Source organism: Pteropus alecto, unplaced genomic scaffold (assembly GCF_000325575.1).
Source record: "Pteropus alecto unplaced genomic scaffold, ASM32557v1 scaffold45, whole genome shotgun sequence".
Lineage (NCBI taxonomy): Eukaryota > Metazoa > Chordata > Mammalia > Chiroptera > Pteropodidae > Pteropus > Pteropus alecto.
The window spans coordinates 19,422,420-19,449,988 of NW_006442491.1; the positions used below are offsets into that span (position 1 = coordinate 19,422,420).

At 52.4% G+C, this 27,569-nt stretch overlaps 2 protein-coding genes across 5 annotated transcripts in view; one reads left to right on the top strand and one right to left on the bottom strand.

Moving 5' to 3' along the window:
* The window catches only part of ASXL1 (additional sex combs like 1, transcriptional regulator), a 54,628-nt gene extending 47,293 nt beyond the window's left edge, over positions 1-7,335 (top strand). Inside the window, exons 10-12 of the mRNA XM_025039977.1 lie at positions 905-1,010; positions 1,313-1,946; positions 2,467-7,335. Coding sequence (XP_024895745.1) covers positions 905-1,010; positions 1,313-1,946; positions 2,467-5,361 — 3,635 coding nt within the window. The 3' untranslated portion in view covers positions 5,362-7,335. The remainder of the gene's footprint in view (positions 1-904; positions 1,011-1,312; positions 1,947-2,466) is intronic.
* A 3,365-nt stretch (positions 7,336-10,700) lies between these two features.
* NOL4L (nucleolar protein 4 like) overlaps positions 10,701-27,569 on the bottom strand; it is a 76,085-nt gene continuing 59,216 nt past the window's right edge. For 3 of the 4 annotated variants that reach the window (XM_025039978.1, XM_015597140.2, XM_015597141.2), the window contains 6 exons: positions 23,413-23,690; positions 21,020-21,205; positions 20,751-20,942; positions 20,340-20,462; positions 19,696-19,897; positions 10,701-15,278 (listed from right to left, as the gene is read on the bottom strand). In XM_025039978.1, the coding sequence (XP_024895746.1) occupies positions 15,058-15,278; positions 19,696-19,897; positions 20,340-20,462; positions 20,751-20,942; positions 21,020-21,205; positions 23,413-23,690 (1,202 nt within the window). In that variant the 3' untranslated portion in view covers positions 10,701-15,057. The remainder of the gene's footprint in view (positions 15,279-19,695; positions 19,898-20,339; positions 20,463-20,750; positions 20,943-21,019; positions 21,206-23,412; positions 23,691-27,569) is intronic. The other variant, XM_015597139.2, reaches the window with a different exon arrangement.

Here is a 27,569-nt window from a genome sequence, read left to right on the forward strand (position 1 = left end):
GGTAAACTCCAAGGGGAGTGTTTTGGGAGGTCCCCGAGACTCCCTCTGGGTTCAGTGATTCGCTAGGAGGACTCACAGGACTCAGCATGGAGTCGTCTTCACGGTTGTAATTTATTATAGTGAAAGAATACAGAGCAGAATCAGCAAAGGGAAAAAACATTTGGGATGAAATCCAGGGAAACCAGGTACAGGCTTCCAAGGTCCTCTTTCAGTGGAGTCACACAGGATGCACTCAGTTCCCCCCAGCAATGAGTTGTGACAACACAGATGAAATGTAGTCTACCAGGCAAGTCAGTTAAAGACTTGGTACTCAGGGTTTTTATTGGAATCTGATCATGTTGCATGTCTCTGCCTGGCACATACCCAAATTCCAGATTCCTCAAAGGAAAGTAGGTGCTTGCCATAAACCATCTCGTTTACAGAAACAGTTTAGGCACAGTGAGCCATTCATATCAGTTGGGGTTGGGGAGGTGGGAACCCTCCTGAAGTACAGGTTCCCAAATGTCAGCCAAGGGCCAGCCTTGTAAGCCATTCTAAGCATAAGCAGTCAGACCTGCCAACTTAACTTTTTTCTGTACAGGAAATAAGAATGGTTCTTTTGTTTGTTTTTTATTTTGATTTTTTGAACAATGTGTTGCTTGCTATTGAATGACTAATCACCCTGGGGAAGAGTAAATTTCCCTTATAACAGACATGTTAGTTCTCTCCTGAGTAAGAGCATGATGTAAGAAATCCTAGAGGAGGCAAGCCAGCATGAAGATAGGGTTAAAAAAAGGCCTCTGACCTCACCAAAGTCCACATGGATTTTGAAAACTAATAAGGTAGAACTGCAAGATGCGGCTTTCCGTAAGACAGGCATGAGTATTCTGAATGCATGTACTCAAAAAGTTTTATTTCTCTCTAGGTGAATTCACTCATGAGATGCAAGTCAGGATACGACAAGAAATGGAGAAGGAAAAGAAGGTAGAACAGTGGAAAGAAAAGTTCTTTGAAGACTACTATGGACAGAAGTAAGGCACTTGGTTGCTGTGAGTGCTGGTCTGGGCTTTTGGGGGATAGAGGCAGATGTTTCAAAATCATATATATGTCTGTGTTGGATGAGAATGTGGAGTTTGCAGTGACTTGGCTCATTTAGCTTAACGCTATGCACAGGGAAGCTGCCAAGGGTTTTCCTAGGTTATTGTTATGCCCCATTGCAGATTTATTTGGTTCTGAGACATCTGACATCTGGGTATGTGTCATTCATAAAAATAAAATAGACATGTTATCTCTGCCCTGTTATTATAACTGATGGTGTGAGTTTGGTTTGCAGATTGGGTTTGACCAGAGAAGAGTTGTTGCAGCAGAATGTTGTCAAGGAGGAGGCCGAAATCAAGAGTGACTTGCGTGTCCCAGGAGAGTCAGCACGGCCACAGCGTGGTCCGGCCACCCGGCAGCGAGATGGGCATTTCAAGAAACGCTCTCGGCCAGATCTCCGGACCAGAGCCAGAAGGAATCTGTACAAAAAACAGGAGCCAGAACAAGGAGGGAATGCTAAGGACACACAGTCTGCGACACCAGACACCCCCCACTACCAGCATAGGGAGGCTAAGTCCGACTCAGCCGAGGCGGGCAGTCCCCACCTGTCCGACACATCCTCTGCAGCGCCAGACCCCAAGGGTCCCGATTTCTCAGCGGAAACTGGGGCTTCTCGGATCCAGACCAATCCGGATGACCTGGCACGGGCCTGTGAGTCTCCAGACAGAATTCCCACCTTGCCTCAGGAAACTGTGGATCAGGAACCCAAGGATCAGAAGAGAAAGTCCTTTGAGCAGGCGGCCTCTGCATCCTTTCCCGAAAAGAAGCCCCGGCTTGAAGATCGTCAGTCCTTTCGTAACACAATTGAAAGTGTTCACACCGAAAAGCCACAGCCCACCAAAGAGGAGCCCAAAGTCCCGCCCATCCGGGTACGAAACTATTTGATTCCTAGCTGCCTAGGGGCCAGATTCCCCTTGATGGCCAGGAGCCCCTTTGTGGAGCCCCTTTGCAGGGCCCTTGTGTCGATTATGTGGGTGCGTAGAGCCCTTCACAAGAGAGCCATTCCTGCGACAACTTGGTGATTAAAGGGATGAGGTTCTTTCCTGCCTTGCATGTTTGTTCACTCTGAAGTTATGTCTAGAGGTCAGAACCCTGTGGGGCTTTCAGATCTTTTATTATGTGGTACTAGATTCTCTGTGTAGTGACTCGCACAGTCCCACCAGAAATTAAATTTAGAAATGTGGCATGTAATGGCCCTTGAACAGAGCCTTCTCGGAATGGTGTGGTATCATGGACAGCCATTTTACCATAACTGTTTCATTTTTAAAGAAAATGGTTTGGTTCTGTAGGCCGTGGCCCCTAAGCTAGAAGAATCCCAATTTAGCTTTACAGTGCTTAGGTCAAAACACACAGTCAATTAAAAACTGTTTTCTTATTCTTCTCTTGCAGATTCAACTTTCACGTATCAAACCACCCTGGGTGGTTAAAGGTCAGCCCACTTACCAGATATGCCCCCGCATCGTCCCCATCACGGAGCCCTCCTGCCGGGCCTGGACTAGCGCCAGGACACTTGCAGACATTAAAGCCCGTGCTCTGCAGGTCCGAGGGGCGAGAGGCCACCACTGCCATCGAGAGGCGGCCACCACTGCCATCGGAGGGGGGGGTGGCCCGGGTGGAGGTGACGGCAGGGCCACCGATGAGGGAGGTGGCAGAGGCGGCAGCATTGGTGATGGTGGTGAGACCTGTGGCCACCCTGAGCCCAGGGGAGCCCCGAGCACCCTTGGAGAGTGCGCGTCAGATCTACAGCGAACACAACTACTGCCGCCTCATCCTCTAAATGGGGAGCACACTCAGGCTGGAACTGCCACACCCAGAGCCAGGAGAGAGGACCTGGCTTCTCTCAGAGAGGAGGACCGCTGCCCCCTGCAAAGAGTGCCAGACATTCTCACAAGTGGGCTGGAAGATGCCTCCCAGCTCCCAGTTGTTCCCACTGGGGACCAGCCATGCCAGGCTTTGCCCCCAGTGTCCTCCAAAACCCCAGCACCTGAGAGTGTAGTTGAGCAGCCTACATCGCATCCTAGTGTTAGAACTGAATATGAGTCTAGTCCCACTTCTTGGGAAAAGGATAATGAGGAGCAAGAACCCACTCTTCCCCCAGAGAATGGTCTTATTCAGTCTCTAGTGGGGAATGTTGTATTAGAAGAAGAAACTGGCCAGGCTTTGGATAGTGACAGTAATCTGACCATGAAGGATCCTGTGAATGTGACCCCCAGTTCCACCCCTGAGTCATCATTGGTCAGTTGCCTACAGGATAGACAATTTGATGACGAATTAGGACTTGGTGACTCATGCCCACCCACGAGGGAAAGTGCTACTAGACAAGAAGACTTGAAGGCCGAGGCTCTCATCTCCAGTGGTGCTGTTCCTTGGATGCCTGGCCTGTCGAACGACACGGTAGGACAGCCCGAATCAGACTCCAGAGAGAATGTCCCATCTCGTGAGCCCAAGGTTGGAGAAGAATGGGAGGAGGCTGCTCCCCTTATTCCTACGTTGCCTGAGGGGTTGACAGCTGAAGAGGGTCTTCATTTCCCTGACAACTGTCCTTCACTCTGGACAGTGCCATCTCAGGAGTGTGTTGACAGTGGTGGTGGTGACTACAAACAGGTCGAAGTTGAAAAGCTGAAAATCAGTGGAGACTCCAAAGCACCGAGTCCTCACAGTGAGTCCACAGACACAGCCTCTGACTTTGAAGGCCACCTCTCAGAGGACAGCAGTGAGGCTGCCCCTAGCGAAGCCACAGTGATGAAGAGGTCCTCGGTGGACAAGGAGGAGAAACACAATCGGAGCGGCTCTGCCTCACTCTGCAAGGTGAATGGTGACCCGAGTCCGGTTACAAGGACAGACAGGATGGTTGCTTCTCAGAGCTGGGTATCTCGTGTCTGTGCGATACCCCCGAAGATCCCAGACTCCCTGCTGCTGGCCAGTACTGAGTACCAGCCGAGGCCCATGCCCCTGGGCCGGCCTGGGTCCTCAGTGGAGGCCACTAACCCACTTGTGATGCAGTTGCTGCAGGGCAACTTGCCCCTGGAGAAGGTTCTTCCTCCAGCCCTTAGTGACAGCAAACCCAAATCCCCACGGCTCCCACTTGTGAAAGAGCAGGGGATGGGATCGCTGCACGATCCTAGGGAGAGCAGCTGCGCGGTTGACAGGAATAGCCCCGGTTCTTTAAGAGCTTCAAAGGAGCCTCTTCTACACGACAGCCGTGAAGCCAGCTCTGGTCTTGCCAGGCTGGAGGTCATCCAGGCTCCTGGAACGCCCCAAAAGATTTCCAAGACAGTCCCAAGTTTAGATTCCTTATATCCGGTGACAAATTCGACAACTGTCTCTAGGAAAGCAGAAGTGGATTCCAAAGAGCAGTTCTCTCCCTTTAATTTTGAAGAACAGAAAGAAGCCGGTAACTTGTCTCAGGGCAGTAATTCAAATGCTGCCCCAGACAAAAGCCCAGGAAATCACACTACCTCGAGAGCCCCTTGTTTCTTATCTCCAAATGTGGTCTCCTTGGGTCCCAGTCAGACCGGTCGGCCCTTGGGTGGTCAGGACAGTGCTGGAGGCCAAGGGAAGAAGCTCTTTGGCTCTATAAATGAGGCTGCAGCCCTTCCGTGCCCCAGGCCTGTGGAGCCAATGCCGCTACCTGCTGACGCCCCTCCTGGTTTTCCCAGTAGAAAGTTGGGGGCAACTAAAAACTCTGTGTCTGGTGGGGTACAGACTGCCAGGGAAGACTGGGCTCCAAAGCCACCTCCTGCCTCTGTTGGCAGCATCAAGAGTGAGAAGAGTTTTGTGGGGGTCCCCCTCAAGATGAATGCAGAGAACAGAAATGCAGCTGGACTTGGTCCTCGGGAGCTGGTGGATCACCTGCAGGCGATGCCCTTTGTCCTTGACCTGCCCTTCTGGAAATTGCCCCGAGAGCCTGGGAAAGGGCTCAGTCAGCCTCTGGAGCCTTCCTCTATCTCCTCCCAACTCAACATCAAACAGGCATTTTACGGGAAGCTTTCCAAACTCCAACTAAGTTCCACCAGCTTTAATTATTCCTCCAGCTCCCCCACCTTTCCCAAAGGCCTTGCTGGAAGTGTGGTGCAGCTGAGCCACAAAGCAAATTTTGGTGCGAGCCACAGTGCATCACTTTCCTTGCAAATGTTCACCGACAGCAGCACAGTGGAAAGCATCTCGCTCCAGTGTGCTTGCAGCCTGAAAGCCATGATCATGTGCCAGGGCTGTGGTGCATTTTGTCACGATGACTGTATTGGACCCTCAAAGCTCTGTGTATTGTGCCTTGTGGTGAGATAATAAATTATGGCCATGGGAAAAGTTGTATATTTAGTGTGTGTATTTTGATAATGATTGATCTTAAATCTGTATACAGAATATCATTGATATAAGACTTTCTAGGCAGGAGCATTCTTGCCTCTTCCTAAAATTTATAGTGCTAAAGGCCCTGTGTCACTTACCAACCTTCCAGTCTTGCTGGAGGGGTTTCTTGAAGGGCAGCTTGTTGGGCTGCCTAAGCCTGACTGGCCAGCCCCAGCTCTCATGCAGTCTGGTGTGTGGGGAGCCTGCCTGACACCCAGAGGGACTTGAAACTGAAGAAAGAAGGTCGTGTTCTTCAAGAGAACTAACCTACCCAAACTGAGTAGAAATGTCAGTCTTCCACTGCCCCCTCCCTGCCATCTTTTCTTCTGCTACTCCATCTGGGGAGCTGATTGATGGTTGGGGAAGAACCAGCACAGGGTTAATGTAACTCCCAGCAGTGCCCACCAGGGGGCTCAAACACCTGCTGACCTTAGGGTCACAGTTCATTCAGATGCCAGTTTGACCTTTGGTTCTGTTACTGAAGCAAATTTGGGACTTTGCTGTGTCCATACAATCCACTGTTCCACAGGAGCTTTTGGAACCTTGAATACATCTGCTTGGACAATGGGGTCGGGCATACGGTTGTCTTCTTAAAATGCCATCTGTAGACCTTGTAAGTGTGACATCCAGATGATTGGCAGGTGAATGCCTCTGCCTGACACCTTCCCTGCCACTTTGGACTCTACGGGAGTGGGCATCTCCACGCACATGTGTATGTGAAAATCATTTTACATTTTAAAACTGTGTGTGTTTTCTTATTTTTATATTTTTAACTCTACCCTTGGATGTATAAAGTGAAATTTTTGGCTTCTGTAAGTATGCTCTATGCACCTCTAATGTTTTATCATGTATTTATATGTTGTACACAGTACTGGCTGATTCTGTAAATGGATGTATTGTACAGAGAACATGAACGTCTCTCCCTTACTTTACGTCTTGGGCATCATTGCATTAAAGTGGTATAATTGACTTCTTTACACCTGTGTCAGAGCCACTGCATGCTGTGCTGCCTGACCTGAGGGTGGAGTGATTGACTTGGCGATACACCAGGTTGGCCTGGTGCCCTGTCACAGGTCACCCAGTGGACCTGCTGCAGCCCGAAGAGCCATTGTCAGCCTGCCTGTCCGCACGCTACTGAGCAAATGCATCTCGCTCCTCACATCTCTTCTCCAACCTTCAGTAGCTGTTTGGTGCCATATGTGACAAATCAACACCACCAGTGTTAAGTGCTTCTGAATTCAAGGGTGAGTGCCCTGGGCAGCCCCAGCTGGGCCTTCCAGACCTGGCTCCAGGGCCACCCCACCTGTTAGCAATACCTGGGACCATGCTCTCCTTTTGACATACTTTTGACAGCGGGTTGGGGATAAAACAGCCAGGCCTACTGCCTGCCTCCCAACACATTTCTGACAAATAGATGTCTCCATAGTTGTCTTTCCTCATACCCTGCTTCCTGCCTTATTTCTTGTACCTTGACTTGTTGCAGAGTTGAGGATCCCTGTTTTTATCTTTGGTCTCCCTGTGTGAGTGCTTCTGTGTGAAGTATAAAATTGATATGACTTTCAGCAGGTCTCATTTCATCTGAAACTTCTCTTCTTCTCCCATCCCCCACCCTCATTTAATCCAGTGTGGCATCTTTGTCATCTAAAGCATGAGTGAGAAGTTGGCAATGATGTGGTGGCAGTTTAAATGCAGTATGGGTCAAGTCCAAGTTGTCAACTTCAAGAGTCTGTTTACCAAAGACAGGGAACAGAGGCCCAAGCGTGTTTGATCCTCTTCTTCCTTGTGCTGTGACCTTTTGGGGCCACTCTAGGGTACAGTTTGAAACTGGTCCGGTCCATGGGGCTGCACAGGGAAAGCACTGCTCTTGTATGTCTCTTGTGGTATTGGAAAAATAAACCTGTACAACCTGCACTGTGGTCTCAGTCATCTTCTGTGGCTGCCCATCTGGGGTGGGAAAGGAGGTCAGGCTGGAGTGCAGAAGCTGCATAAAAGGAGCAAACGTCAGCTTACTCACCTTGGCTCTGGAGCTCATGTTGTGTAAGGAGCTCTTATGAGGTGAATCCTAAAGGCATGACTTGTCAGTTTCACTGGTCTGTAGACTGCGTGACTTGGCAAACTTTCCTACCGTAAGCACTGGAAGCAGGAATCTAATGAAAGTGATGAGGATGCTCATCCCAATTGCCTCACTGAGACTAAGGTTGTCCATTAGGAAACTAAGGAGTTTCCTAATGGCTGGTGATCTATGGGGAGGGTGAACAGGTCTGACCTTTAAAAGCCATAAACATGAGTGCTTTGCGCAGTGGCAGCAGTGAGGGAGGTGCTGGCGCAAGATGGGGTCTGAAGCTCGCGTGAGGCTGAGTGGAAGACAGCCCTCAGGGGCCAACTTCTCAGTTAAAGTCAGACTTACCTGGAGTGCTTACATACATGATTTTGTGCTTGTGAGAAACTGTGTAAACAGCAAAAGTAAAAAGATGGAAAGTAAAGATGAACTGAAATGTGTACCCATTAATTTGTTTCCTGTGATTTAGAGCAAGTACGCCACACAGTGGAACCTCTTTGGGGCAGTTCAAGCTGCAGTTTTGCAGTGCTGCTGTTTGAAAACATGCAATTGGAGAAGTTATGGTTAGGGGGCTCTGTGGTGACTGGGCAGCCGCCTGCTGGTGAAGATGTGTACTTGTACCTTCTTGTCACAGAATCTCTTCACTTTTGTCTGCAGAAGCTTAGAATGCATTAGGATCCAGAGTCGCATCTCGTCAGGGAGGCGGAATTGCGTAGTGGGTTAGAGTGCAGGCCCCGCTGACCTGCCAGCACTGTGGTTGGGGCAGTTACCTAGCCTCTCTGCCAACTTTTCCATCTCTGAATGGGGATAGTAGTTCCTACTTTATAAAGTTGTTAGTACTCCAGACTGTTAGCTTGCACCAATCACTGCATGAACTTATAGTAGAAATCTGTACAGCTTCTGGCACCTGCTGACCTTCAGCCCAGAAGGGAACTGTGGAGATGTGGGCCTGCTGTCCTGTGTTGACCGGTGGTGTGGTCTCACACTACAGTTGTTGAATACACAGTCCTGAGTTTAAAGACTGTGGGAGACATTTTACTCAAGATCCAGTGGATGAGGAAACAATTTTTCTGAGTATGAAAAGAATATCATCTTACTGGCCTGGTGAGGTGTTCACTTGTTTTTATTTAAGTCCAACCTGCCCTTGAGGCTTGAGGAAGTCAGACCCTGCTTGAGTGTGGTATGTGGGTATGTGTGTGTGCTTAATAGAGTAGCCTTTCTACTTCAGGGACCTCGAGGGACCAAGCATCTGCCTGCTCTGTGCCCTGAGGGGAGGTGGCACAGGCTTGTCTTGCCCTCCTGTGGGTGCCCTTTAAAGTGAAAGGGTGCATTTTGTGACCTTGGAGGTTAATAGTTGTAACCAAACATCGACAGTGTCCTATGCTTTTCCTGTCTCTGTGCATCAGTTTGAAAGCCTGGGATGAACATCTCTACCAGAAGATGCAGATGGAAGCTCTATGAGGAAAAGAAGAGTAACAAAAAGACAGCTGTCAGTGCAGTGGCTCTTAGCCTTTCTGGGAACATGGGCTCCTTTGAGAGCCCGATGGAAAGGCTGGACCCTCTCCCCCAAGAAATGCACGTACACGCGGAGTTGTGCATACTATTTCAGAGGGCGCGCAAGCTCCTTTTGGCAGCTTGGGCCCCTCATTTAAGAACTCCCGGACCGATAATAAACCTAATGAAGTCTGGGTTTATACAAAAGACCAAGTTGGGGAGAGAGGACTTTGCAAAGGATTCTTAGATTTCCTGTAACTACTAAACTTCCATGGTGCATTTTAAATTACTTTAAAAATGTGGTGCTGTGCATGTTCTCCCCTTTTGCTCACTGAGTGAAGTGAGGGTTGCCTGTTCTAAGGGCATTCCCATGTGGGGTCCTTTACACTGTTAGCAGTGGCCTGGAGCTCCATTTAAAGAAGCCAGATGGGGGACCAAGCAGCGCTTCTCTGTCCTCCAGCAATTTTGCCCCGCATCCCAGTTTTCCTGTGGAGCTGTGGCGCTTTGTCTACAGGTAAGTGCTTTCCTGGTCGGCCAGTGTGATCTGCATGCAGTGGGTCTGGGTTCTGGATATGTTGTCCCGGGTTGTGGGGGTTTATGTTCCCTTGGCAGTTCTCAGCAATGGTAGTTTCAGTAGGACAAGCGTTTTCATGGTATTACTAGAGAATTGCTGCCCGCCCATGGTCCGTCCCCACATGTGTGTGAATAGATGGCGTGCTGAGGTGCCATCTACTACTTTGTACTTGGTACTTTGTACTGAATCTTAGCCTCAGTGTGTACACCCTGGGTACAGTGGCTTCAAACTATTGGCCCCTATCCTTTTATATATTTGGCAACTGTACAGAATTTCTATTTTAAAAAGATTCTTCTGCCATTGACAAAAAGTAAATGTTTTGAAAACCGCTTGCTATATAGTTGTGTGTGTATATATACACAGACACACATGCATAATTTTTAACAGTAAAACTTATGTTTATGCTTTTAACTCAACATGGTCAGAATTGTTTTTAGACTTACGACAATGAAGTTTGTCCCCTACTCATATTCCTGCAAGTTTTTTTTTTTGAAGTTTAACCTAAATGACATATATAGGATGAAAAAAAGTCTGTGTACAAACAAACATCTTTGGAAAAAGCAGCCCTTTTGTTTCCTTCAAGGTGGAATCCAGGGTTTTGAGTCATGTGGAATGTTGAGTAGTGGCGGTTCAGGACCAGGGATGGTGTTTCCTCAGTTTTCCAAGCCAACACTTGGGGATCGTTAGGTGAGTTTGGTTTTTATCAGTTGAAGAGCTGAGCAGTGGGGTGAGGGGAGTGGGAGGGCAACGAGGTCTACAGGGAAACAACGACACTTAAGACCTTGCTTGGTCACTGGCTGAGTTTAGGAAGGTGTGCCCCCAGTGTGCCCCTGCTAACTCATCCTTTAGTGGGGGCGAGGACACCTCCCTGGGAAGGTGACAGGTTTCAACATGGTGCCGCCTGCATTTGGCACTTGGCGAGCATCAGTGAAGGTTCGTTTCTTTCTCTTTCTAATGGGCTAGGTGCTGCAGGACGTGACACTTTCACTTGTTCAAGAAAATTTACCGAGGACCTTCTGTGTGCTGGATTTTGGGCTAGGAAATGGCGGAATCTACTCGTAGAAAGGTATTTCAGTGCCAAACTAGATTTGGAAGGAAGAGGTCTAGCTGGGGGTGCTGCTGTTGAGAGGACACAGCGGGCAAAAAGTATTCGGTTTGTTATTCAGTGTTTATTAAGTAGATTCAGTCTTATATATGATATACAGATTCAAAAGAAAAAGGATTCCACATACTTATGAAATCAGTGCATTTAGCAAGTAATACCATGGAGATAACAGCTCGATTAACAGCTCATTGGTCTTTTGTTAAGTGAGGGGAGAGGGAGTTGGCCTGTGCTAGTCATTCCACAAACAAAACAGAATTTAGTTGCATCACATAGAGAAGACACAGTCTAAGAATTAAAATATTAAGCCACATTTACTGGAAAAACTCACTATATAGAACACAAAGAATTTGTATAGAGCATTGAGGAGGAAGTCCTCACCTGCTTAGAAGAGCCACGTTAAGTTGCATAGGTGCATATCTGTAAAAATATAATTTAGAGGTGAAGCCACTGATTAAGTAATAAAGAGTCACCTTTAAAAGTTGGTGCCATCCACTGTTTGCCTTAAGTGCCATATGCTTACCATCTGGAGCCCCCAATTCCCCCTTCCCCCCGGAGCTGATGCCTTATGCACAAGGTGCCTCCAGCCTCCAGTGGAACCCTGAAGAAATGCTTGTGCCGCCTGCACTGGAGAGTCTTAAAATCTTGTCTCAGAGGGAACTTGCGCTCTTTTAAAACATGTCCGAATTATGCCAGAGGACTGATGACCCCTTGGGTTGTCCCTAAGTCCTGGTTGGCTTGATCCTGAAGGTCACGTCATCTTGACCTTCTTATTCCCAGGCTGCTGAGAAAACCATCCACAGCTCTGCAGTGAAGTCCCGCCTTCACTTTTCATAGGAAAAGTCCGCACAGTCCCCCACTAGCGGCCACAGGAGGTCTCTGTTCTGACCCCTGCTTCTAAATGGACCACATGATAGACACATATGGGCCATCTGCCGCATGGAGATTTGTCTGAGCTTTGAAAAGTGTTTTTCAGCAAATCTGAGTTCTCTGTGGTGTAGGTTTTTAGTTTTTGTTTTTAGGTGGAAACAGGTAAAAAGCGAGAGAGGTTTTTGTTTTGTGGCTTTGCTAAGCAGATGAGCTTAGTGAGGTGCACCTTCCTCCTCATGAGCGAGTCTTGCAGAACACACAGGGGCTGGGGCATCTGTACATGTAAACAGTACACTTTCACTGAGTCCAAAATTAGGAGCAAAAATACAAAGGTTCACATTGGTCTTAGGTAGATACAGGCGAAAAAGGATTGAGCTATATAGCTCAGAAACAACGAAAACAAAGTTTCTAAAGCACCACTAAATTATATAAAAATCAGACCATGGACGGATTGAAACTGGTATTCTGGTGAAATACTTTACTATCTTGTAAAAAGTTTTACAAAAAATTACAAATGAAAAGTATCAACCCTCTGAGTTCAAAGCAGCATTTTGAAGATGAACTGGTAGTTAATCCTATAACCACCCCTGGAGTCGTAAGTGGCCCTTGGGAATAGGGATGGCTGGGTTCAACCTGTCTGAAATCCTCTGAAGCCCTCCTAGCCCCTGCCTGTCCGCCCCCTCCATGCTGTCCTTGGGTGTACACTGTTTGTAGGAGTGGTGAGGGCAAATGAATTTCAGATGTATCACATTATTTCTGCTCTACCAGATGATCTCACTAAGACCAATCCCCATTCTCCTGATTGCGCCCTTCTTGTGGGATTTCCCCCCTGCAAAGACTCTGGAATTGGTGTGTTCTACTCTTGCTTTACCTTTTTAGCTTGAGATCCCAAATGACTCATTTGTGCCCCGAGGCCCTCCCTCCATAAGAATTTTAAATGGCTGTGGGGCAGGGCTTTGGGAGAAGGCAGTCCCTGGGGTGAGGGTGGGACAGCAGGAGTGAGGTTCATCAGAACCAGCTTCTTGGGTGCTCGCCAAGTCTGGAGGAGAGGGACAGGGTTGAAGCTGCATCTTTGAAAACAAAAGCAAAACAGAACAAGTTCCCTGACTGAACTAGCTAATGGAATCCTGTTTCCACACAGTAACTTGCTCCTGATTCTGCCATCTCCAGGGCTTCCGGTGTAGCTTCACTGGGAAGGAGCCCACCCGAGAGGTGGGGTCAACGCAATGCAATCCCGTCCTGGAGGGGCCGCTGGAAGCCCCAGTGGTGGACTAAGTACCACTGGCTTTCCTTTCCTTTAAAACGCATTGAGCCTCCGCTCTTACCGCAGTACTAGGCCAGCTGAAGGTGGTCAGTTCGGGCAGCCTGAACTCAGAAAAACACGACTTCAAACTGTAGCTTACATTGATCTTTAAATCTAATCCCTTGTGTGGTGGTGGCGGGAGCCCCTTCCCGAATCTTTCCCCTGTCAAGAAAAGCAAACCGTTCGTGCCTGGCTTGGTTACTGCCTCTGGGAGGAGAAATGACATGTTAAGCAATTGATAGCAAGAATTCTAAGGCGGCGATTGTCTCTGCCAGTTTTCAACATTAAGATTTTCACAAATTGCCTGGGGTAACATTTTGCGAAAGATCTACTGATTACTTTGTAATATTGTTCACACACAAAAATAAATATTTACACAAATTCAAACGTCAGGGAGTGTACTGAGCAGGTGGGGGCTGGGTGTGTGGATGGCCGGGGTGTGAGAGAGGCCTTGGGCACTGGAGTTTGTGCTGTGCTAAGAGGGAGTCTTGGGTGTCCTGGCCCTGACCGGAGGCCTGGGGATGGGTCAGTTGGAAGGCAGAGGTGGTGTTGGGGTGGGGTGTTGGAGGCCACTTGAGAGAGAAAAGACCATCCCTAACCTCTAGGGGCTGGAAGTAAGCAAAGGGTAGGGCACCCTACCTTTCAGAGTTTCTGGATTCCAGGCAGGGTGGGGCACCCATGCTGGAGCCCCATCCCCACCCCTCCTGAGGGTGGTCTGCCACAGTGCCAGGAGGCAGTTGGCTGCAGAGAAGCTGGTTTGGGAAGGGGTGCCTGTTCTGGGGTCTAGTGGCTCTCTGTGGCCATCATAGGGTCCGCTCGGCCCCGGCTCCCCTGGGGCCTCTTTGCTCTGAGGGAGGAAAGGCAACAGAGGGCTTCTGCCAGCTCTGGGCAGGGGCGGGCAGCAGAGGGCTGCTGTCATGGCTACGGAGTGTTGCACGGAGAGGCCCCATGGGCCTTCTGAGGTCTGGGCGAATCCCTGGTTTTAGCAGCACTGGTAGGTATTGCACTGAGCAAGAGGAAGTGCCTATTGAGAGGAAGGAAACCAGGCCAGCCTTTTCTTTGCCCCTTTTCACACTCCAGGAATTTTGGATTTCTTCTAGGACTGATTCCCTTCAGAAGAAGGGGTAGCCCTAGGAGAACCCAAGTGGCTTCTCCACTTCTGTTGATGATCCCTTTATTTCAACCATGGGAGCCAGGGATGGGAGCTGCAGTCCACCCAGGGGCTCACCCTGAAGAAATGGGCCTTTCCTAGCAGGTGTCCGAGGGCCCTGGGTCTGTGCGAAATGTTCAACCTGGCTCCCTGGGGGCAGGGTGAGGGCAAGGACCCTACTGACTGGCTGCCGTCTCCCAGTGCTCGGTCCTGTCTAGCTGCTGGGAGGGCCGGGGCCCTCTCTGGGCTCCAGCTTCTGCCACCCATCTGGACTTAACTCCCCGGCAGACACAGTGTGGGGGGAGTTGGGAGACAGCCATTCAGAACAGGCTCAGGGCACATCCTGGAAAAAGCCCCCGCTGGAGTGTGAGGTAGAGTACAGGTGGCTGTGACTGGGGCTTCTGTGGAATGGGGTGAGGGTGGGGGGAGCCGTGAGTATTTGTCTTTGTTTTGCAGTGGGTATGGGTGAGGTCCTCCTGCTTGGCGGTGCTGGGCACTCAGAGGGACAGCCGGCCTGGCGCCCGCCCCACCACAGCCCCACCCTGCTGGACCCCGCCCGTGCCAGTGTAGTGATATGGAATGTTAGGTCACAGGGAGACATCCTTCTGATCAGACAGACACAGACTGGCAATCTGTACAAACACAAAAGAATCCATTTTCAGAAAAATAAATTACTAAGGGGAGAGGAAGAAAGGGTCCACTTTGTTTTTCTCAATAAATATGCAATTCTGCTCACCTAAGACTTGAAAGGTAATTATCTGGGGGTGGGATTCTAATATCAGGGTCCACGAAGATGATTCTAAATAGAGCTGTGGCCCCAGCGCCTTGTAAGGGGAGCCCCAGCCCTTCCAAAGCTGCCCCATCGGCCTCTTCCAAGCAGGTCAGAGCACCCGTGTGGTGAGATTTCAAAAAAAAAAAGTGTCCTTGTGCCCAAAGTCTCAGGTGCTTGGAGTGTGGCTAGAAACAGCTTTTTTGGATCCCACCTCTTTCAAAAAACAAAATGTACCAATTGGTGAGGCAGGAAGCCGGGTCCAGGGCAGCCTCCTTCCCTAGGGTAGTGCACTCCAGGTGCCGCTGGGGGTCAGTTCTGCTGTAAAATGAGGTTTTCCAGTTCGTCTGCCGAGCGCAGCAGGAAGGCAGCAGACTCTCGGTAGCCGGCGATGAGCTGCCGCACAGCACTGATCTCTGTGGGGCTGAGCTGGGCGGTGGGCATGGTCCTGCTGGTGCTGTTGCTGGAGGGCGTGGGGGTGGGTGTGGTGGAGGTGGTGGAGGCCCCGCCTTTCATGCTGAGGTCCGTGGGCCCTGTGGAAAGGGAAAGGCAGGGTGAGGGGGAGCAGACACCTTGGCTGGCACCTGGGAGGTGCCATCGTCCTTTATATTGTCCTGGGAGTCTGCTATGGGTCAGGCACCTGGGCCCGAGGCCTTGGTCCGGTCTTGAGGGTTGTACCCCTAATGCCTAGCGGGAATGGGGCCTGGTACCAGCCGATGAGACACAGGGTTCTCTGTTACTTCGTTAACCCTCATGGTGATCCCACAAGGAAGGAGACCTGTCATGGCTGTGTGACAGGAGGAAGGAGCCAAGGCCCGGTGGTTGGTTGACAGGTTTGCCAGAGATCACATGGCGAATGTATGCATGTGGTTCTCCATTCGGGGCAGGGTGGCATGCAACAAGGGCGTTGGTGTCAGGGAACAAGGCTCCCCGGCACCAATCACACCTTTGCTTCTTTCTAAGGACCGTCAGGTAGATGGTGCCCCCCGCAGCAAGCATGCAGCCTGGCTCAGGTCTCCAGGTGAGGAGGAGGCCTCAAGGCAAAGGAACTTCCCTTACTCTTTCCAACGTGATAAGCAGACCTTCAACCAGGAAACTGACAATACCCCAGAGGAAGGAAGGCAGTCGGCATGTCTGGTGGCAGTACGGGTATGTGTGTGATCCTCCCCCAACAGCCCAGCTGTCAGCAGAGGTGGCGTTGGAGATGCTGCAGATAGACAGGCAGGGGCCTGATCCCTGAGGGACAAGTGTGCAGAGCTGAGTGGAGCCACAGAAGACCAGGAAAAGAAACACCTGCATGTGGTCAGACAAGGAAGAGGCTTCTGTCCAGCTGGAGAGAAGAAAGGCCAGCTGGCCTTCTTGGCTGTGGGAGAGAGGCGGGGTCAGACCAGCCAGACTGTGACCACAGCCCACAGGAAGGGCTGGGAGCGTTAAACCTGTCTCTGAGGAGCTGTGGCACCTCAAATTCTCCTTACTTTGAGGAGATTTTTTGTGCCCAAGCTAGGCGAAGGTCACTGCTGCTGGGACAGGAGAGAGTGGGGTGGGTGTATGGGGACCAGAATGGTCAGGACAAGACCCAGAGGTGCTGCATGGAGAAAGCGCCTCCCCTTTACTCTTGGACAGTAGCAGTAAAAAGGAAGCCTGAAGTCTTCTGAAACATATTAGGGGTGTATGTTGAGGGGTCCCCTAGGCCCTATCTGCCCTCTGCTTTTCCCTGCAGCTCTGTAGGGTGGGCCGCCGGTTTTGGAACCAGGCCAGCTTGGACTCAAGTCCTGCTCTGCCACTCCACAGGCCATTCTCTAACTTCTCAGCCTCAGTCCCTCATCTGCAACGTGAGGAGGCTGCCGTGGAGCCGAGCTGTGCCTGTGAAACCCTTTGCGCAGCTGGGGCTTCTCAGCCTGCAGAGGCCCACACTGGGGAGGGCCTTCCAGACCCGTTGTCTGGCTTTCTGAATGGGCTCTCAGGAGACATGGAAGTGCCTGGAATTTGAAAAGCATTCCTTCAAGGTGTTCAGCAAGAAAACAGCCAAGAAGTGAGGGTCCTGGGCTGTGGCAGCTGGAGCTTCCTTTGGGAGGCCTTCTCTGACCCAGCTAGGTCAGTCCCCGTCCCCTGCCCCCACCGCCCGTATGCAGACGTTATCTTACATGGTGTGTGAGGCTGTTCTTGGTTATCAGGCATCTCCCCACTACCCTGTAGGTTCTGATAGTGGTTTCACTCATTATTGCATCTACAGTGGCAGTTTTTATGCTGCTACAAAGCGAGATGAACAAGCTCTTGTCATTGTAGACATAAGGATGGGAAGTAACAGCTTAAGAGAAATTATGGAAACTCGACTGCTACTAAAAAGGAAACCAGGGAAGGAAGTTGGAGTATAAGAGGGGACAGTTTGTCACATGGGGCAATTTCCTCTCTAGAGAACATGGACGTCAGTGAGGAGGTCCTAGGAACTGGCTCACTAAGGAACAACCTTGACATTGAGGGTCAAGGGAACACGTAAGTCTGTTAAAGTGAAACAGAGGAGGGAGGAGTGGGGCTGTGGTTTGCTGGGAACAGTCGTCAAGCAGGTGACTGACTCCCATGTTGGTGGACAAATGAGACAGGTTGGGAACAGGGGGGGCCTCTGCTGGCTCCTGGAGGGGAGGTGGGGTGTTGGTCCCCACTGGGATGGCTCCCAGTCCCCTCCAGATGATGCTTGGGGATGGCAGACAAAGGCCGGAGCTGCCTGCCACAGGTGGTGAGCTGGTCCTGGGCTTCCCCTCTCCCCTCCCTCCACCCCCAAGTTTTGTCCTCTTCACCCCTGTGTGCTCAGAGCTGTCCTTCTCTCTAGCTACAGCCCAGAAAGGAGGATGGCCCTATTTCCTGCAGCCAATCTGATCTGGAGCCACTCTCCCTCGGGCTCCAGTTACAGAATGCTGCTCAAGTTGCCAGGTGGTTGCTGGAGGGGACGGAGCAGCAGGAGCTGCCCAGCATCCCAGGCAAGACAGGCAGAACCCAATTCAATCTAAGCTGCTTTGCATCTCCAGATGACAACCTAATGAACAAAGTGAGTAACTGAGCCGCTAGTATGGCTGCCCAAGCCAGGTTCCAAACTGACCGAACGATCATTTAGAGGGCTGCTGGCTGGGGAGGGCAGTGGGACCCCTGCAGCCACACAGCTGTCACTTTCCTCCAGCTGCTGGACTCAAGCCCAGTGTCCACAGGACACGCTGCCCAAGGCGAGGAGGTAAATGAGCAGTCCTCTGCCTCAGTGACCTCACCACCCACCTCTAAGGAAGCAGGGTGCTCACAGATGGGGAGACCAAGGCTCCGGGAGGGGCAGAGCCAGTGGCCTTCCCTGAAGCCTCTGTGGCAGGTGTGACCAGGGTGGGGAATGCAGCAGGCCCAGCACCCTTGAGAGGCCAGAGCAGCCCCGACAGCCTGCAGCCCTGAGATGGGCCATGCCGCGTGGCGCCAGCCGGAACCTTATCATCATCGTTTGCTGCCTAGGAAGGACTGGGCCCCAGACTCCCCACGTATAATGGGGGGTTCTAACCTCCCTGCCCTGGGACCTGTCTTCAGACACACACTTACAGGGTCCCCACTCAGCAGGGCTGTCAGATGGCTCTTTTTTCTGGGAGGAAAGCAGCCTGTCTGGGACTGCCATTCTATCCCTCGCCGCGGCCAGCCACTCTGGCCTCAGTCTCGGGGATTAGGGCCAGGCAGCCTCTTATTTTAGGTTAAGAGGCATTAGGAAGGGATGAGAAGTTAAGCCTGGGCAGGAATCTTCCAGGGACCTGCACATACTTCCCGGTGGGGGAGGGGGGATGAATAGAGGGTGCCCGGGCTTTCTGTCCTGGATAGGGACCAGCCCCCTCCCTCGCTGCTGTTCGGGAATACTGAGGGGTCTCCTGCAGCCAAGGGCTTGAGAGAAATTCTCAGGCATGTTCAGCTAAGACCTAGAACCAAGGTTCTCTGGCCTACGGGCAGCACCTTCCTCCAACCTACTCTTCTCTTCAAGCATCAGGTTGGTGTCACCCTCAGCTCTGCAACCTACTCTTCAAGCATCAGGTTGGTGTCACCCTCAGCTCTTCCTCTCCACCTTGCCTTTGATCCCCAAAGCACACTGCTTCTGCCTCCAGCCCTTCCCATTCAAATCTCATCACAAGGGCAGACAGCACAATTCACAGTCTCCTTTGCTTAAAACCTATCAGTGTATCCACTGCATATGGAAAATCCAAGTGCCTGGTCCAAAAGGCCCTGAGATCTCTCCAGCCATCTCTGCCAGTTCTCTGAGGCCACTAGGCTGCTCCCCTCCAGTGAGAACCACTCACCCGCTACCGCACCCTCCCCCACCCTGGCCTCAGTGTGAACGGTCCTGAGGTCCCCGCTCAGAGCAGCACCTAACTCCACAGGGAGGTTTGTTATCTCTTCAGGGGTTGTTTCTCCAATACTGGTCTGTGTCCTGTTGGCATCAGAGTCACCTGGGAAGAGTTATAAGGAGCACCGAGTGAAAGAACCTTTATCTCACAAATGAGGTCCTGAGCTGAGGGAGGCAGGCGACCTGCCTGGAGCTGCTCGGCAGCCCAGCCAGGCCTGGGACAAATCTTGGCTCTGTCACCATCTCACTGAGCCTTGGTCAGCGTTGGTAAAATGGGGATGTGGAGAGGATTTGACTCAGGTAAAGAACAGAGCCTTGGCTAGAACTCAGTGCTCACAGTGTGGCCTTAAAGGGGAGTGGAACCAGAGAGAGGCCCAGCAGTGCAACGAACAAAGTACACCTCCTCGGTGAGAGAGCAAGCTGTTTTAATCAGCTCAAGTTTTCCTTGCTTTCCAATCTGACTGCCTAAAGATTATGACATGGGGAGGGTCCTTGTGCCACGAATGAGTCGCTTTGCCCGCTTCCTAAGGCTGTAGTGTAGACCGGCTGGGTGCTGGTCAGGGAGCCAGAGGACCTGGGTCTCCCGCACTCACCGTTACTGTGATTTCCTGTTTGCAGGGAGGCAGGGGGCTGCAGGTTGCTGCCCAAGGCCCCGTAACCACGGTAACTGTAGTTGAGGCCGCCATTGACATACACGGGGTCCTGGGAGTAGGAAGAGGCTGGCAGTGAGTAGGTGGAGTGGGTGATGGCTGCGGCGTCCCGAGAGTGTTGCTTGTCCAGGGCTATGGGCTCGTCCTGCAGGGGAGAGGGAGGTGCTGGGGAACCAAAGGGGCGGCAAGCCCCAACCACTGTCCCTGGATAGTGGTGGATGAGGGGCTGCAGCCCCAGAATTCCTGGGACCCAGTGCTATGACCTGTAGGACTCTACTCCCTCTCCCTGGTCACCTCACCCATGGCCTCCCCTGTCTATGGGGCAGATTTGATGTGTTCCTGCCCCGCTGAAAATACTCCCAGGGCCCTTGGGCTCAAGCGAGCGTCCACACACCCTTCCTGGGTCTGCAGGGCCTTGGAGACTGGGCTCCTCCCCGTCCCACCCCATCACCGCTGCCTCCGTGGCCGCTCTGCCACCCTCGGCGGACCGCTCTCCCTAGCCCCTCTGCACTGGGCTCCAGGGTCTCTGGAATGACTTATGTCCACCTGGAAGCAAGCCCGTGACAGCGGCCGGCCGTGAGCGGTACCTGCGAGGACTGGTACATCTCCAGGCGCATCCTTTTGGCGGCTTTTCTCGTCTCGCTCTCGCAGGCAGCTGCCAGGATGTTTTCTGCCATAGCCGAGGTCAGGTGAGGAGGCGTGGGTCTGGTCTGGAGGCACAATGGGGACAGAGCGGTGTTGGGCTTGCACGGAGAGCCCTCCCCTAGAGGCGGGTGGTACAGGGCTGGGGCTCAGACTCTGGCTCCCTTATCTGTAGAGCTGTGCCATCTTTCCGGATCTCAGGTCCCTCCTCTGTGCAGCAGGGACCGTGGTTCCTGCTTCTGGGGCATTGGGAGGGTTATGGGTCAAGTGTCCAGAGGGATGTGCAGTACTCCAGAGTATGGCTGGAGGTCAGTGGCAATGCAGAGGGAAGGGCTGGGCTAGGAGGTGGGGCTCACCATCTCCATGCCGTTCTTCTTCATGCGCCGGCAGGATTTGAGGTACGTGCGAATGCGCTTGCGGGCCCGCTCCTGGAACTCGGGGAACTGCCGGCTGCAGGACTCAATGATGGCCTGGATCTTCTCCTTGGGCTGCTTGGAGATGGGCACCATGCGGTCTAGGTTCTCGTCCACAAAGAGACGCACAAACATCTGTGGGAGAGACGGGCTGTGGAAAGGGCTGGTCCTGGCTGCCGCCCCCACCCCACCCGTCCCTTGCTGGCGCTCACGTTGAAGGCCTTTAAGCGCTCAGGGTCCATGCCCTCAGAATCGTTCATCTTGTCATTGTCCTCGTGGTCATCGTGGTCGTCGTCGTCGTCATCTGCTGTGGGAGCCCGGCCCACAGTCAGGTCTTCAGGGCAGCCGCTGACTTCGGTCTTGATGGAATCGTAGCTCCCCGAGCTGTAAGGCGGGGACTGAGAGAGGGCGAGGGGTAGGGATGAGGCCAGGCCCTCTTGTAGTTTCTGACAGGCCACGGTGAGCTTGAGAACTGGGATGGCAAGTATACCCAGCTGCCACATGAGCCACAGCTGCGAGGCCCCAAGCAAGTCACCTTCTCTTCCCCACTCCCTTCATCTGTGGAATGGGGACAGCAATGCTACCACCCCTTCCCTGGGTGGCTGTAGGGAGGACTGCCTACAACAGCACACGCAGGGGCCACGTGCCCTGGAGACACTGAAGGGTGCTAGTGGTTTTGCTCACACCAGGACCTGCCACATCCTGCCAGGGAAAGGCAGACGCAGAAAGGGTTTCCCCCACCAGCCGGCTGCTTCTGGTTGTGCCAAGATCTGTTCTGGCTTTGGGGTTCTCCTCCCTGATCCCCAAGGGGCTGCAACCCTGAGTTGACAACCGAGCTGTCACAAAAGCAGCAAGTGTGGTGTCTGTTGGGAAAGAGGAACAGATGGGCTGGGAGAGGGAACCAGCCAAGGCGACAAGTCCATTAGGCAAAGAGCGTTCCCAAAGCTCCCGAGCTGGGGTTTTCCTGTCTGCCACCATCCCCAGGAGGACACCGTGAACCCCAATGTGGAGTATGTGTATAGAAGGGGGCACAGAGAACCAGGTGTAGCCCAACAGCCATTCACTCCATCTTACAGCAGAGAGGGGACCCAGCCCTCTACTACCACCCCACCCCCATCGGGGTCCCTGCCCTGAAATGGCTCTGTGAGGGTCAGTGTCATCTGCCTTTAAGAAAGTCTGTGTCTTTGGTGAGTCCTGACTTCACTCATTGAGATCCTGACTAGCAGTGTCCTGGGAACATGGTACCTGCCCTCAAGGAGGTGGGCATTTAGCAGGTAGTTTGAGTCCAGGAAACAAACAGCTGCACGTCAGACCCTGTGATGTGGCCACATGGTGGCCCAGGAGGGGATCACAGCTCTTGCTGACAAAGGGAAGATGGACACTGGCGCCCAGGCCCGAAGCAGATGCTACCACCAGGCCTCCCTGTGACCATGCCCACAGGGGTTGGCCTCCCTAGGGTCCCTGGCCCATCTCTTGATCTATGCACAGACTTTAAAAGAGACAGGAATACCCAGGTCCTCTGGCCTCCAGCTGGCTCATGCCAGGCTTAGCATGGAGAGTCAGAAGACGTCCTGTGCAAGTCACATTCCCAAGCTGCTTCTTCGCCAGTCCTCTGCCAGGGTCAGAGGAGACAAACTATAAGATACCCGCTGTTGGTGGCATTCATGTTCCCATCTCACTGAGACGATGGTGGCAAACTCTCTCCAGCTCTTTGCTCACTGTGGACAGCAACTATGCCTGTCCTTTGGGCCCTGCTGAAGAGGGCCCAGTACCTGCTCTGGCCAGTACCTGCTCCACGGCCTAAGCTTCAGACACACAGTGACAACTAAACACTCAGCCATTTGTACAGAACTTTCTGAGACGTCATCTCGCTGCTGAAGAGAAAACAGGCGAAGGGAGGAGAAGAAACCTGTGCAGAGCACATGGCTGGAGCCCAGGTATGGAGGGCTCCAAGAAGGCACCTCGGGCCCCAAGCCCTGGCAGGAGAAAATGCAAGCGAGCTCACTGGCACAGCGCTGCACTGCACCACTGTAGGAGACTTTAGTGGCCTGGAGGCAGCTTGCAGAAGTGTGAGAGGAGGCTCCAGAAAGCAGGGGGGAATGCCAGATAGTGGGGACAACTGCTCTGCCCACCCTCCCCCTCCCCACCCCCATCAGCCTGGTTTATCGAGTTTCACACATCTACAGCCCTCGGGCCACAAATAAAGGCCTCCCCCTTTTTCTGCATCATCTGTAAAATGGAGGACGGGCCTGCAGAGCAGCCTGGAAATATTCAGCCTTGGACCTCTGTGATGGATGTGGCCACTTGCTGTTCTTCACAACAGACTCTATCCTGGGTGTGGAGAGGGACAGATCACATATCACTCTCCTCGAAGGCAGGGGCCAGCAACCCCACTCTGTAGATGTGGGGATGCGGGCTCACAGAAGTGGGGGCCTTGCTGAGGTCACACACAATGGCCTTCCGTTCCAGAGCCTCCCCCGGGAAACGACGGCATAGCAGCCATGGCCACCACCCTGACTTGGCATCAACCCCGGGCACACAGTTTCATTTCAGCCTTGGACACCCTCACAGCTCAGGTGGGCCCGAAGCCCGCAGCCCCACACACCTCAGGGGTGCTCTTCACCCCGTACTTGACGCGGCTCCGCAGTCCATCCGTGCCGCAGCCGTCGGAGGGGTAGGAAGGTGTGCCGAGTGCCGTGCTTGGTGGGAGCTTATCACACAGGTTGATGGGCTGATCCTCAGTGGTGGCGGTGAAGTCCATGGGGGCCACAGCGCCATTGCCATTCATCTCGGGGAAAGCGGGGTCACCCTGTGTGCTACTTGATGTGGACGGGTTCAGGGTGGAGGAGCCATTGCCGCTGCCACTCTCAGAGGAGGAGTCATCTGAAACAAGCCAGGCTGTGAGGCCCTGCCCCAGCACCTCCTCTCCTCCGAGACCTCCCACCCCGGGGTATCGTGGCCACGGCAGCCACAGGGAGGGCTTGTCCTGTGTTGTCCTCACGAGCATCCCTGGGCAGGAGTTTAGCACTGCTGTCTCCCTTATAGGCTCCAAGAGGTTAGCCTTGCCCCAGCCCGAGGTGGGGGCAGGGTCCCTCTGCCACAAACGGGCCATTTGGAGCAGAGCGGCCATGGAGTATGCTGGGTGGGTGGTCGGCATTGCACACCCACGACCGCCACACATCCAGGCTCACTGGGGGCCAAGCTTCAAGGGCCTGGGAGTGGATGCAACCTCACGTGTGAAGGCCTGATGCGTTCCAGAGGTCCTTGGACACCCCAGAGGCTGCTTGGGGCCTGGCCAGCAGCCCCCTCTTCCTCCAGTTCACCACTACCTTGCCTCTTCACACTCACTCTCTATAGGACCCCCTCTCCACAGCAGGCCCTCAAATTTCTCCTTCCTTTGCCTGAGGAGGGAGGGATGGCTCCATTGTAAGCCCGCCAGTTACCCACTCCCTCCTGCAAGTCGGCCCAGCCCAATCCTGGCAGCCTAGACGCAGACACACATTCCCCAGATCTGCTGTCTGCCTGGCCAAGTAACCTTGGAGACAGGGCTGGAGGGTCTGGGGTACGCGTCCCCAGCACCTCAATGGGCCATCTTTGTTTTCATAAGGTGACAGCCCAACAAAGCTCTGTGGAGGGCGCCCCCTGCTGCAGAGAGCATAGCATTGCCTAGGGGATCAGGGAGGACAAACTTTTAACTAGTGGGCTAGACATTCTCAGATAAATTCCAGGCCCCTCTCCCTCACCCAGCCCCAGTCTCCTGCTTTATCAGATCAGAAGGCAGAGGCCAAGGCTACGGCAGACTTGAGCTCCTGGGTCACTGTCAGGTGAGTACCATGTGGTTCCCGTGCAGCTCCGCACCTGTACCCTGAGCCAGTAGGGGAGGGGCGGCCACAGCCCTGATGGCATCCTAGGCTGCCCCTTCCCCCAGGCCAGGGTCGCGCTGGACCCCACCCCCACTCTCCTAGCCAGCAGATTATGAAGATTTAGTCCCTGGTGCTGGGCACTGGGCACGCGCACCTCCAGAGCGTCCCCATGGCGACCGAGCGGCTCTAGAGCCCCAACCAATCGCTGGCGTCCCGGCTGCCCGGGGGCGGGACCAGGATGCCCATCAAGCAGCCGGGGCCCTGGGCAGAGGGGGATGGGAAAGGCCTAGGCTCAGTGGCCCCCCTTCCCCCTCGGCTGCCGCAGGTCTCCTGGGCCGGGCTGCCCACCTTCTCCGGGCAGCCACCGTTCCCTCCATCCTTCTGCAGGGCAACACCAGGCTCTGTTTAAGCCGTCCCACGCGTTCCCCCCTCACGCAGCTATCCTCCAGAGTCCCCAGGCCTGCAGTCCTGCTACCTCTGGGGCCTCACCTTCCATCCCTTCTTCCATCACAGTTGGGTCTGGTTTTCTTCTGGCAGTATCTCCAGCACCAATCTAGATATTTGTGTAATGAACAAAATACCCAGTAATATTTACTGAGCACCTACTATGTGCTGGCCCTGTCCCAGCTGGGAAACAAAGTAATGATGACAATCAGGTGCCAGCCCTCTTAGGGGAGCAGATTCACATCACTGAAACACCTGAAAGTAAATAGGCCACCAACCACCCTCCAACTTGCAGACCCTGCTCCTTCCCTCCACCCACCCTGTCCAACTTCTTCAACACCCTGAGAGTCCCCTCACAAGTGTCTCCACCCAACCCTTTTCCAGCACCAGCCTAATCATCACTGCCTTGCTTCATAACCTTCCTGTCCCCCACAGCCTGCTGAATAGAGTACAGCCACGTGTATTCTTAGTCCCATGACCTCTGCAGCCTCTCCACGGCCCAGGTCCCACTATACTGGCCACTGCTGGATCTCACATCTCCAGGCCTTTGCTCGGGCTCTGCTGTCTGCCTGCTATGTTGCTTCCATCTCAGTAAATGTCAACCTTCAAGGCCTGGCTCAAAGCTGCTTCTTTAGAGCAAGACTCCTTCCCTTGAAAGGGACTCTGTCCCTTGAAAGAAGGTACAGTGCTGACCCCCCACCTGGTGCCCATCTGGCCGGGGGATACTTCATGCCTCCTTCACCTGACCCAGGGTTAGTCCTGAGAGCTACGTACCTCCCACCAGGGCAGGGCCTAGTACCTAAGAGACCCCTACACCTGAGGTTCAGGATCCTCTGCCAGGCTGGGGAGTCAGAGGGTAAAAATGGGTACCCATACCAGCCAATCATCTGAACGCCTATGAGCTCTGGCAGATGCCCATTCTTAGCCCATGTTACAGGTGTGACTTCATACCCTGGCACCACCCCCACATGCCACTCACTTGACCTTAGGGGGCCCTGTTTTCCTCCTCTAGAAGAAGGGGTTACTAGGATGGTCAATGGGCACCATGCCTGGCACACTATGAGCTGTCTCTGCTCAGCATGGACATGAGGCCCACAGCCATGCGGCACCCCAAACAACTGACTCCCTAACCAGATTTTCTCCCAGGAGTATGGGCCCTATTGTCCTGTGCTTCCCCAGGTGCGAGCATGCAGGAGGCTCGGGTATTGTGAGGATGCACGGGCAGGCGCTCCCAGCTCAGGAGCCCAGGGTGGCAGCTTAGACTCCTGAGCTGCCAACGCCCTCGCCCCAAGGCTGTGCACTTGGGTTGCCGAGCCAGGGAGCCTCAGGCGCTGGCTCCCCATCCCACTGCTCATATACCACCCCAGTCTGGTAACGGAAGTGGCTGGGCACATGGAACCTGTGAAGCACCAGGAGCCCAGACCTCATGTGGCCACGCATTCCCAAGTTTTTAGAAGAAACTGGAAATCTGCAGCATTATGTAAATATCCACATTTTTAAATATTGGTGACTGACTTCATTGTTTATATTTTGAAAAGCTTTGTCACATGAATGGATAAATAAAATGTGGTCTTATGCATGCAATGGAATATTATTCAGCCATAAAAAGATGAAATTCTGACAATATGAGTGAACTTTGAAAAACATTATGCTAAGTGAATTATGCCAGACACAACAGGACAAACAATGAATGAGTCCGCTTATATGCAATATCTAGAATAGGCACATTCATAGGGACAGAAAATATACTAGGGGTTACTGGGGCTGGGAGGAGAGGGGATGGGAATTATTAATAAATGCAGAGTTTCTGTTCAGAGTGATACAAACTCTAAGTCATCTATAGGTTTCTTAGAAACTACTACTTAAATGAAATAACATAATGAAACCAATTTTGCCACAGACTGATAGAAATAAAAGTTCCTATGGTATATTTCTGGTCACAAAAATATCACCAAACTTCTAAATAAAGACCCCAAACACTTCTAATATTAAACACTGAAATAAATGTGAGCTATACATACATTTAAAAATATTAATAAAAACCAAAGAAATATTTTCCAACCCACTTATTCCAGTTGGCTGGAGCAAACCCACAGACACGGGGAGAATGTGCAAAATCCACACAGACAGTGGCCTGGACCAGGAATCGATTTTTTTCTCATCAATGTTACAATGAAAATGACATTGAACAAAAAATCACGGACCTTATTCAAAGACCTGCTGTATTTTGGAAATAATGGTGCTGGTTGCACAACATTGTTAATGTACTTAATGCTGCTGAATTGCATGCTTAAAAATGGTTCAAATGCAAATTTGATGTTTTTCATATTTTACCACAAAAAAAATCCCCTCAAAACAAACATAAAATGCCTTGAGCAGGCCAGTGGGCTCCAGTTCACAAGCTCCATTTCCTTCCACCCCATTTACCCATGGGCCAAGCCTCTCCCACCTCGAT